This window comes from Acanthopagrus latus, chromosome 11, assembly GCF_904848185.1.
Source record: "Acanthopagrus latus isolate v.2019 chromosome 11, fAcaLat1.1, whole genome shotgun sequence".
Lineage (NCBI taxonomy): Eukaryota > Metazoa > Chordata > Actinopteri > Spariformes > Sparidae > Acanthopagrus > Acanthopagrus latus.
Window position 1 is genome coordinate 4,901,601 of NC_051049.1, and position 12,111 is coordinate 4,913,711.

A 12,111-nucleotide genomic window follows, 5' to 3' on the forward strand; every position below is an offset into this window, starting at 1 on the left:
ATTTCAACCAATGGCAGCACGCATGCGACTCTTTTAGCCAATGACGAACGTGTCTGAGTGCGCAGTCCGTTGGACGACGACGACCATGGACCGGAGCTGTGTCCTCTTCGCTCCAACAAACTTTTAGCGTTTAGTTTCGACACGGACACGAACGGTAAGTTTAACTGCAACTCTATCAACATGTTTTACGTTTTTACTGCTCAGTTATAGAGACGTTTTTTTCGGAGAGAAAGCTCGGTTTTGAGGAGTATTTGCACCTCGCGACTCTTCGGTTAACTCCGCTCACACTCAAAAAACAGAAAGCTCAGTTTAAACGTTTTATGAGTTGCGTGAAATGTGTGTGTGTGTGTGTGTGTGTGTGTGTGTGTGTGAATGTCGTTCTGTCGCCTTGTCTCGCTTTCAGTATGTTTGTTCCGGCGACATTCAAGTTGTTGCTGACCCAGTTTAGGACCCACATGCTCCGTAACTGTTCGGCTCGTAAACGCTAAATCGGTGCGCCGTCGTTTCTTTTCTGTACTTCATGGTCGTCTTCTCTGGCAGGCTTCTTATTTACACTCGATGCCCACCCAGATAATGTTAGCTTAGATGAATGTTAGCTTTTGGTGTCATGTGTCAACTGTGCGTGTGTGTTGTGAATCAGCCTCTCATGTCCTTAAACAGCTTTCCAGACAGCCAGACTACCTTTTCTTTTCTTCTTCTTTTTTTTGTAATGAAACATGCAGAAACTATGTGAAACCAGACATCACCTGGTTGGAGTCAACCTACAACACACAGTCTCATGATAGATGTACTCACCCCACACAGAAACAGACATTATTATAGCCATGTGAGTTTTTCATTTTTGGCACTTTCCCCCTGCCAACTTTGCTGATTTCTGTGATTTTCTTTGCAGGAGTGAGGCGGGGGAGCTGCTCAGAGCAGTAATGGGGGAGATTGATGGTTCATACCGGGTCCTGCAGACCCCTGGCACAAGGCTGGGAGCCCAGTTCAATGCTGGTATCAGCACTTTGGAGCCGGGCCAGAGCCTGAGTGCCAACATGATCAGCGGGAGCAAAAGCCATGGGCGAGGACTACACATCCGTGTGCAGGGGCTGGACGACTCCCAGGAGTTCTTTGATATAGACGTAAGTTTCTACCCTTTAACTGTTGAACAGCCTTGTCTCTTTTATTTACACTGCGATAAGTCGGCAGTTTGTCACACAGCACGCTACATGAACATCATCCCTTAAAGTCGTGGGTATACCCTGGTTGCGTGTGGCTTGGATTTGTGACAGCTGCCACATGGCTTTGGCGCTTAAATCCCTTCCTCCTTAAGGCTTCTTATTGGGGCAACTTAGTGTAACTCAGCAGGGCACTTTTTAGTGTCTGATTTCTGAGTGATTTCTGCTCAACGGCCAAGCAGTAGCAGTTTTCTAACAATGTAGACAATCTGGCAAACCAGGACTCATGCTTGAACATGTTTACATTTACATTTTGAATGCTACACCCCTGTATTCCTCAATATTGAGGATGCTGGAATATGCCAATTACAGCAGGCCTCTACCTTTATTGATGGGTTTGGCTTTGTAATGATCAACACATGCCTATATATTATAGCCACTTTTATGGTTACAACAGAATTATATTTTCATGGCAAGACAGTCATCTGAGAAAGGTGTTACACATTCATTATTACTACTATCAGTTGCAAAGATCTTTTAAGGAATAAAAGTACAAGTCCTTTTTTTGGGGTGGGGGGGAGACAAATGGTTTACTACATGTCCTGATGGATGTGAAACTTGACGATATGTATCTTACCCATGTAAACCTTGAAACCTTTGGTACATGTCGCTGCAACCCTAGCTTCTGTATAGTCTACTGTAATTTGACTTTATTATTTGAAGGTGCAATATGTAAGAATTGGCCACCCAAACAAACTGGTAGCAGCATGTCACCAGAGTTACTACTTACTGTAGCTGACTTTAGCAATTAGCTCAGTTAGCTGTGCAACTAGCTGTTCTCGGGGTTAGTGTTCACACAGCTAGCGCTGGGGCTAGCTGGTTAGCACGCTTACTTCATTGGATATCTTTGCAACACAATACATAGATATCACAGTTGATAATTTAGTTACATCTGTCAGCAAAATGTCTTGCATATTAAGGTGCTGATAGTGGCAGACAGGGCGAAGTCTTGAACATTTGAGTTTCTAAGTTTTGCTCACTGTAAGTACATATAAAGCAACACAGATGTGTAGTGCCACACAAATTACAGTGAAAGTCATGAACTACAACGTGGCATAGGTGAATCTCTATCCAAGAATGTTAGCTGTTGTTTTTCTTTTAATTTTTAATTAACACAGAAGTTAATCCTCTAGTGGAGACAGTTGGTTTAAACAAACATTTAGATCCATTCCGTTATAGTGCTTTCCTGTGTTTACACGCCAAGTTGCTGCTGGAGTCACTCAGAAGGCAAATAGGAAGCAATAAGGAAGCCACTATATCAGAACAAGTTTCCTGTCTTTTCTGTGCTTGGAGACTTCTCAAAGTGATGAAAGTGGAGTCTCCGCAATGAATAAACAACCAAGTCAATAAGATTAATTTACTCTGTAAATTAACAAGACTTATGGGCCACTAACTCTATTAGAATTGTTTAGTAGTGTATTTAATGTGTGTAGCCACTCTTCACTAAATCCTTATGTAGCCACAACAATAGCGGTTCTGGCAGATGTAGTGTGGGGTCACTGCTGAGACAGACATTTCATAATCTAATGCACCATATGTTGTCTCAGGGTCTCGCGCTAATACAATGTGACAGACTCAGATTTAATTTGTATGGAAGTGGGTCTCTGTTGAGGGAACGGAAGCAAGTTTTCTGTCAGTTTTAGGAAGATATTCAGAGACAACTGAAACTGGCCTGCAGAGTTCAAAGTAAGCTCTGAACATGGTGTTGATAGGAGGTGGCAGACAGAAATACATGGCTGCAAAAGGGGAATGACAGCAATCCTGTTGTCAAGCAGACTGTAGTTTGCTGAGAACAAGATGGCCTCTGAGAGGCTCTGTTGTTCACAGCTGCTTAATATCTCTGCTCATTCATACTGAGTCGTTGTGGGCTCGAGGGAGGATGGTACTCATGTCTATGTGCTGAATGGCTGCAAAGCTTTACATCTGCTACTTGACTTATATTTAATGTTCACTGAAAAAGGACTGCCCCTGTGCTATGTCATTATTAGTTTTATGTCCGTGTGACCACAGTTCCTTAAAATAAAAAATGAATGAAGCAGCATACATTGTAATTGTAGTTTATCATGAACACTGTGCAAAAATAGATACAGTGTTGAATTTTTGAAATGCTTGTGGCCGTCAAGCAACTGCCTCCCCTCATTGTGGCCTTTTGGTTGCTCAGCTGCTCAAATACCATCGACATTTGTGTACAGTCTTTCATATGCTGCCATTACCTGCCACTCTCAGGGTGTACTGTGCAGTGACACAAAATATGTAGCGTCCAGGATGTGTTGAAACTCTGAAGCACATGTTCCTGGCTTTGTCATGCATGATTACAACCAAAAATGCATCACAGATTTCATCTTGTGATACTGGAGAAGGTACATGCAGTGTGACAGGACATGTGTATTTATGGTCACATAATGTCTTTAGTCTGGAACTACAACCGACAAATCAGATCAGCGCATGAGTGCTTTTGATCTGTGGCCTTCATCTGCTGCAGGTACCTCGCATGGTCATCATCAGCAGACATTTGCTTGCATGGCTCTTGTCCACAGGCCCCTCCTACAGCCAGCACAGGAGAAAGCTCAGCCTTGTGGTTTCTGGACAGGGAGGCAGGGCCAGCAGGGCAAGGGAAACACAGGATCCTTTTATCCAGCACAGCCAGCCCCTTAGCTGGCCTTAACTTCCAGCTCAAAACTCGCACACAAAAAAAAGGGCCAAGAGTGGGATGTGGAACCTAGCTGTGTGAAAACGCAGTACAGTCGGGGCACCGGTGGGAGGGAATCTGGGCAGGCTTTGCTTTAGTGTCAGCAAACAAGCACATAAATTGCAAGGTTGACAACCAAGGGGGTTGATGGGTGGGGTGGGGGACATGGGGGCAGCCTCTGGTGTTAAAAGAGCAGTTCAGAGAGAGCAGGCATGGCCAGTACAAAGTTTGAGACGGGACGGTGGGGGAGGGGACACACTCAGGAGAGAAGCCCTGCCGAAAAGTTTGGAATTTCAACCTCTGGCTCGCAACAGAAATCACTGTTTGAATTTGTCATTGGAGAATGATGAAACTCGCGTAACTCAAAGATGACTTGTTGTTTTTATGTGTTCATACAAAGAATTTTATTAAGTGTGGAGAAAATAAGTCTGGTGTTTATTGTCTTGATAATTATACTGTTATCTCCAACTATACTGCAGAGTGCTGTATAGTTGGAGATGACAGTATAATTATCTGTAATGGAGCTGAATGGGGCATGTGTTTTGTGTGCATGCTCCCAAAAGGAGTACTCGTTCTCTTCATTACAACCACTACAGCTGAGCATGCAGCTCTCGTCTCCTCAATGCACTCGCACTATCCCACTGTTTAGTGAAGTAGCTAATCTAATGGCTGTGCCCAGAAGGACTTGTTAGACATCTGAAGCAGTCCCCTGCTCTGCACATTATTGGACTCTCTTGTTGTTACTGCCCAGATATTTTGCAGCTGGGAGTAATTGGCTGCCACTCAAGGAGGTTCCACCTAGCTCAGGTTGCTTGTTTGTTTTCTGTTTTTTTGTTTTTTTTTTGCAGAGCAAGGCTTAGTTTCAAAAATATCCAGGTTACGCAGGTGACCTGAGCAGAAGGCACACTAAAACACCTGATCCTGATTACCACTATGTCGACGTGTTTATCTGCCAACAGACACTCTGGCCAGCTGTCCAACAAGCGTGTCCTCAAGCCAGGGAGTGAAAAGAAATCAACACTAATGATTTGAAATGGAAGTTTGCATTAAGTTGAAGGCAACAAAGAAGTAGTTGATGTTTGAAATGTCGCCACACAGACGTGTGAAAGTGGCCACATGTGCGCAGGGCTTTTTAAAATGCATGTCAGCAGAAAATCTTCTAGTGGCAAAGACTAAACAATGTACATCCCCCTGTGCCAGATACAAGCCCCAACACACCCCTGCTGTCAGTAGGACGTTCTACGAGAGCACACGGCCATTTGCTGGTGGCTGGGGAGCTTCTGTGAGCCATGCTTAACCTGTTATGCAAGGTACACCCAAGCCTTGGACTTGAATTAGGCTTCAGGATATTTGGGTTACCTGTGTGTTTATCTGAATGTTGTAAGGGCGGTCCTCCCTTTCAACCCCGCTTTTCACATACACACTAGAAGATTTGTCTCCCAGAGAAACATCTGTTTGTCATAATCCCTGCTGCTTTCGTGGCTTGATTGGGTGACCCACTGACCTGCCTTAATGTGAGAGCTCAGAGATGAGACTGCGGGCCACACCACAAGTTGGGTGTGAACAAACTGCATGTGATCTCACTGTCACATCACAGATATGCTTGAATTGAAAATGTCAGGCGGGCTCTGAGGGAGCAGCCCACAGATGTGACACATTTATTTGCATGGCAAAATGATGATAAATCATGGTTGAAGACGGGGTTGACCATAGGGCAGTCCTTGAATACCAGTTTTGTGGTTTCGAAGCTTTGGTGAAAGTTACCCTCAAGTATTTCAAAGCAGGTCCCTTACCAGGATGGTTTTCAATTCCCAGATACTGTTCTGTGTTTGTGTTTTTATGTACGCTGATTTTAAGACTACTTGAATGCCATAAAGAAGTGTTATTTCTCATGCTTTTAGCAGTTTCTTACCTCTTGCAGCCAATGTCCTCTACCTCTACAAAAAATAAGTTTCATGTGTTATGCATGTGTGAGCAACAGAAAAGCAGCAGCAGCCTACATCATCAACTTGAACCAGGAAGTGCATGCATGAATAAATGAATGAATGCAAATGTATTTGATATGCGGGGAAAAAAAACCCTAAAAGGTTGAATTAGTTCTACAAATAAGCATTATAAAATGAAAAGCATGTTACAAAGTATTGACATGCCTGAAAAGTAGTGGGAAGAAGTTAACATTTATTTAATCCCATCCCTTCTCCCCACTTGGTAATTAATCATAAACAATTGACTTACGTTTTTTTTTTTCATCAAAATTGTTGCTGCTTTATATTCTGTTGATCACTGGATTCGGACTTGAAGTGTATCAGATCTTGTACTCTTTTAAAAATCAGGAACAATATTTTAAACCTTTTAAATAAGTCCAGGCCACCGTCATACACATTATTTTTACAATGATATATTTTACGTGTATGTGATGTTTTTACATTTTGTAACACTACATTCAGGGTTGACTCATTAAGGGCTGTTTCTCCCTCTTCTTACTTTTTGTCACTAGCCTTGAATGCAGAATCTTGCAGGCTGGTATCACTGCGGTGGTACAGTAACTGTGAGCCCACAGTGTATACAGTAACTGATTGCACACACAGATGACACAACTTCGTTAGCAGTACAAGGAAGTTACACGAAAGCGAAATGGTCAGCACAGGTCTGCACTCTGATGAAAATCTGTAGAATCATTCTGGGAATTGTCTTTATGTATTCATGCAGGAGGATGTGAGGCTGATTTACACTCGTACCATGTCCTTTTTGTAAGCAGTCTGGCAGTAAACAGATCTCAGTGAAAATGTCATCCCTCCCTCTCAGATTGTGGAAGATGAGAGTCAAATGTCCCAGAGGAAGATTTTACTCTCCCTCGTGACCTGAGTGCTGTGAATGCAGTGTTACATTCCTGCAGAGGGTTAATGAGTAACACAAAGGAGGAGCTTTTGGAAGCACACCAGCCAACACAGAGCTGTTTGCTCAGGACTTCTGAGGAAAAAATCTGTTCACAGTTTGTACTCTGCCATAGCGTTGTGGTTTTCATGTCAAACCAGTTGCCGAAGTTGACATTTTTTCACTGCTTGGTAAAAAAGTGGATCGAGCTAGAGAATTGGTGAAAGTGGTAAAAGTAATGATCAGGCGTATCATACCTGTTTAACATTGCTATTTATGCTGGTTAGCCAGAATGTACCCTGGCTTTACCCTGATTTACAACTGAAAGAGGATAACATCGTCAACAGTAAAGGAAAACTTGGTAAAATGGGTTTTATTATGTGGAAATGTTGTCTTAATCCACAGGGGATTCTTGGTTTTGCTCTAATAACTTTGTTTGTAAAACCCTTATGACATTGGTTCCATCTGCTTAGAGCTCAGTATATGATTACATTGACTCTTTGGCATTCACTGAACCTCAATGAACCAGTCAAACTGAGACCGAATACCTCAAAATATTTCTTACGTTTGGCCATGGATGCATATTGAATTCTTGCTAGATGTGTAGTATGTTTGGCCTGCACTCAAAGACAAGCCAGACAGTTTTTTTAACACACCAGGTTTCGCTCTCTGCTTGAGATCAGCTGTAATCAGACACTGAATGCATGGGAAAAAAGGGCATTTTACAACAGATTCCTGAATTTATGGATGTTGTGTCAGTAGGTTTCACCTGCAATTTATAGATTTTGTGAATGCTGACCATATGATTGTATCAAAGTAATGAAAAGGCCAACTACAGTAAATCTCCTGGTGCTCTTTGAGTTGTAACGCTTTACTTTAGCCCATGCAAAGCAGTTCTTTTTATAAGGCTTTTAAAAATACTATTTTACATTACAACCAGATGTCTCAGGCTATAATTTTCTCAAAAAGTCACAGGCTGGGATCCTAAACCTCAAGTGCAGTGTGTTCTTAGTACATAGTAATTAGTTCTTCGTTCAGTGAAAACAAACCCCAGAGCGTTGAGAAGGTAAACTTAGGCAGATTTCCTGCTTGTGATTTTGCTGTAGTCTGTCCAGGGGCCTGCTGACAGTAAATGTACATTACAGCAGGACACATTTTTTGCAGTTAACTTGCACATCCAAGTCAAGGAAACAATTTGAATTGACAGATGGAACATGGGCGGCCATAAAACACACAGTGAAGTGGATCATTTACAGATGCCAAATATTTTCTGCACCACACAGACAGTGCCTATTTTGTGTTTTAAGGCATGGCCCTCTTCACCTCGGAGGGGGGGGGGGGGGGGGGGGGGGCGTTTTTGACAGTGATCTCGTTTGTTCACCTATGTTGTTGATCAGCTTTGCAGTCCTTCAAGCATATTAGTATGTTGTGCAACAGTGCAATTACTCTTTGAATTTGAAATTTGAAACTATCCCAAGTGGATATCCAAGCTCTTTGTGTTGAGGTAGTGATGAAAATAACAATTTCCTTTCTCCCTTTTTTGTTTTTCTCTTTCAGCCAAAGGCTCCTGCACAGACCCTCCTCTCTGAGGTTTTTCTTAGAGGCAACCTCATGGAGAGTGATTACTTTGGCCTGGAGTTTCAGAACATGCAAATGAACTGGGTACGTACACAGACAACTGTGATTTCTGTTTCCTGTCTGAAATGGATGCATGAATATCCAGGAACTGACATGCAAATTGATCAAACATGACAGTTAAAGTACTGACCATCATAGGCAGGCAGCATTTAAAAGGTCACAGTTGATGACAACAAGACAGGTCTCAGCCCTGTCACTTCTCAGCCATCAGTTGCTTGTCTTTAGCTTTCTACCGCAGGGCACACAGTGATGCAACATTGTTTTTACTGGACTGGAGCACTGTATAATCCAGGAATATATTTAACTTGTCTGGCACAAGTGCCCATGCACGCATTTCAGACTTTCCATTGTTTCATTCTTTCAGAAACATAAGTAGAATTCAAGACCACCTACAAGTTCTTTGTAAAGCAACAGAGAAGAGATATGACACGCACTGTATATCTTCTTCAAAGAGAGTGGAGCCAGTGTTGGGCATTGGAAAGCCGCAATGGATATAAACAGTACATTTGATGCTTAAAGAAGCTTTCACATGAGCCTGGCACTAAATGCTTCTTACCCAAAAAAAAGTAAATGACAATCTAAGTCAGTGAACAAATAGTTTAAACTTTGGCTGCTGTTTTTTTGGGATTAGAAGCGTTAATTACAAAGGATAGAGGCATTGTTGAACTTTTAAACTTGTGGATTTGTCATCAGTAGCAGGTCAGGCTGTCTAAAGATAGATATCAGGTGCCTGGTGATGCTTGGCTGTTTCAGGCTGATGAACTGTTTGTAACAATGACTATGAACACATTTAACATCACGTAACTCTCTTCATATAGATTTGAAATACTAGCTAGCTAGTCTCAACATTTGGGTTTGATGCTGATCAAGGTTCCAACACTTCTTCCATTAGCAGACTGAATGTTTTTATCACAATTACGCACTTCGCTGATTGTATGACAGCAGCTTAAGTGCAGGACTTTTAAGTGAGTTATGAAATTTTTTTTACTGTGGGTTGTTTTGGAAACACTTGTCTATGTTTGGACCAATGCAGGGTGTTTGGACCTGGTGCTAATGTCAGTTTAGAGAACTAAATGACTTTTGAAATAAACTGTTCATTGTTGAAGCAGCTACAGTTTTGAAAACAAAAAGAAAGAATGACACTACATGTTTTCAATAATGGATGTTTTTTTTCATTGATCACCTAATATTGTGAAAAAAAGTATTTTTTTCTCAATTAAAGAATAAGTTCACCCAAAAATGAAAACTCAGTAAAAGCATGCTGTCTGAGGTTGGGTGCATGAGTCTGACTACCTATCAAGGGTGTAAGGGTTTTTTTCAAATCAGTTTTTGGGCTTCCTGGGCCTGGAAGTTGTTTTTAAACAAGCCTCCATCCACTTCATTTGTTAGGGCGAATGATGCAATGCAGATTCCATCATCGATGAAGCTGGGAGCATCTAATGTCTGTTTGATTTATGAAATTATTTAAGAAATTATTTGATTATCAGAATATTTGCTACTTAATTTTTCACCTCTCAATTAATCCAACAAATCATATTGGTGGTAATAATTGGTTAGTAATTGTTTCTGAAACTTTCCCTTTTATGCTTTAACACATGCATATGAAACTATGTACTGAGAGAAGGATTCAGTCAAATATCAGCCGATACCAGTTTCTCAATATATCCATCTGCATCGCTTACATTCCACCCTCAATCAGGCCCAGATGTAACCAGGCTTACAGGCTCCTGCATTGAGTCAGTGAACCCAGTTTCTGCCCACAACATTGCTAAATGTATCTACTATCATCTGACACTATCGCACAATCACCACGCAGTAAGGGAGTCATTTAAAGCAGAGGTGTCTCCAGCGGTCAAATTCTCTAAAAACGTATCAAAATACTGTGAAAGTCATATTATTTATTTTTCTTCAGGTTTGGCTGGAACCTATAAAACCCGTTGCAAAACAAGTCAGAAGTAAGTGAGCTCAAATATTAGCTCAATAAAAGCCCCTCATGAAGATGTGTGTTGGTGTGCTGATGTGTGTTTTCATGTTTTTCCAGGACCATCAAATACGCTATTTAGACTGTCAGTGAAATTCTTTCCTCCAGACCCCGGTCAGCTGCAGGAGGAGTACACGAGGTCAGTGACTGTAATTTCCTACTGGATATTACTTCTGTGACATGTGGAGGAGCTTTACAAACTACAAATGTTTTATTCCTTTTCATGGTTGCCAGGGCAATATAATATTTGTCCTCCCAAAAATGTTTCTGAGCATCAAACTCGAGACCTAAAAACATCAGATTTTCAAAGGGAGGTTTGTTTAAAAAAAAATAAATAAATAAAATCTAAGCTTGATTTAAGATGTTGTTTTGTGAGGCGCTGTAACAAATTCTTCTGATAATCTATGATCTATGTTTATTTACTTTTCATCAGACGGACACTTAGCCTCTGTGCTTTTTGTTTTGTACAGGTATTTATTCTCGCTGCAGATGAAACGAGATCTGATGGAGGGCAGGTTGATCTGCACAGAAAATACTGGAGCCCTGCTGGCCTCTCACCTCGTCCAGTGTAGGTTTTGTTCTTTGATAGTTGCAATATTCTGTAAATGTTATGTGCGGGCTGAAGCAAATTGTCTTTCTGACCGACTAATTGACAACATCTTTTGTAACATTGTGCTGGTTTGCCTTGGACAGCTTTTGATTGCTTGTGTTAGTACGAGTGTTTGTGTACTCAAACAAGGACTTGTATGCTAAAAATGCCATTAATGGAGTTAACCCAAGTGCACATACAACAACACAACACAAAAGATTTATTGCCTTTTCATCAGTTATCAAACACTAAGTCCTAATAAGGAAGTGAAAGATCCAAGAGAATTACACACATCACTTTAATCTTACAGACCCCGATTGCGAAATAAATTGTTTTGTCATTTTTATTGATCTAAAATGTTTACCAGTGTGCACACACTCATAGTTAGGTCAGTAGACTTTGCTTAATAGACTCTGATTTCATGTACAAAGATGAAGTGATGTTCTGCTCTACCTTAAACCACAGCGGAGATTGGCGACTATGATGATGTAGCAGACAGGGACTTCCTGAGGGTAAACAAGCTGTTGCCTTACCAAGAGAAGGTGCAGGAGAGGATCATGGAGCTGCACCGCAGACACCTGTAAGTTTCTCCCTTTTCTCCCTGTACGCCTTTTTCTATGTATGTCATATTGATTTATTAATCTGCCTCTCCATCACCTGGTTGTCCGAGTTTGGTTTCAGATGCGTGTTTTTCTCTTGTGACACTCGGTCAGTCAGGATGTTAACTAGCTTTAAATGAACCAGTAGTTCTTAGACTCAGACAAACCTCAGTAATCATGTCAAGGTCAACACCTCTTCCACCTGCTTCAGATGTTCCACAGTCTCTCATCTCTAGCACAAAATGGAGCAGCTGAGTACCAGGCTGCCAGCAGATTGTTCTGTCGCAGCTGCTGACTGGGCACTCATGCTACACTTGTGCACAGTTCATCATGTTTTATTTATGCTTTTTTTTTTTTTTATTCTTGAACAGATGGGACTTGAGATACTTCAAATAGAAAGCACCGTCTATACCAAATACGTTTTTTAAGTACAGGTACACAAACAACATCCTCTTCAGAGTAACGAGTAAATGTGGTTCATTACATTCTTCTCCTGACAACGTTAAAACAGTTGACAGCTC

At 41.4% G+C, this 12,111-nt stretch overlaps 1 protein-coding gene across 2 annotated transcripts in view; it reads left to right on the plus strand.

The window, feature by feature from the left end:
- farp2 (FERM, RhoGEF and pleckstrin domain protein 2) overlaps positions 1-12,111 on the plus strand; it is a 28,635-nt gene continuing 16,524 nt past the window's right edge. For both annotated transcript variants that reach the window (XM_037114459.1, XM_037114458.1), the window contains exons 1-7: positions 1-154; positions 893-1,124; positions 8,341-8,445; positions 10,334-10,376; positions 10,463-10,541; positions 10,873-10,970; positions 11,457-11,571. In XM_037114459.1, coding sequence (XP_036970354.1) covers positions 924-1,124; positions 8,341-8,445; positions 10,334-10,376; positions 10,463-10,541; positions 10,873-10,970; positions 11,457-11,571 — 641 coding nt within the window. In that variant the 5' untranslated portion in view covers positions 1-154; positions 893-923. The remainder of the gene's footprint in view (positions 155-892; positions 1,125-8,340; positions 8,446-10,333; positions 10,377-10,462; positions 10,542-10,872; positions 10,971-11,456; positions 11,572-12,111) is intronic.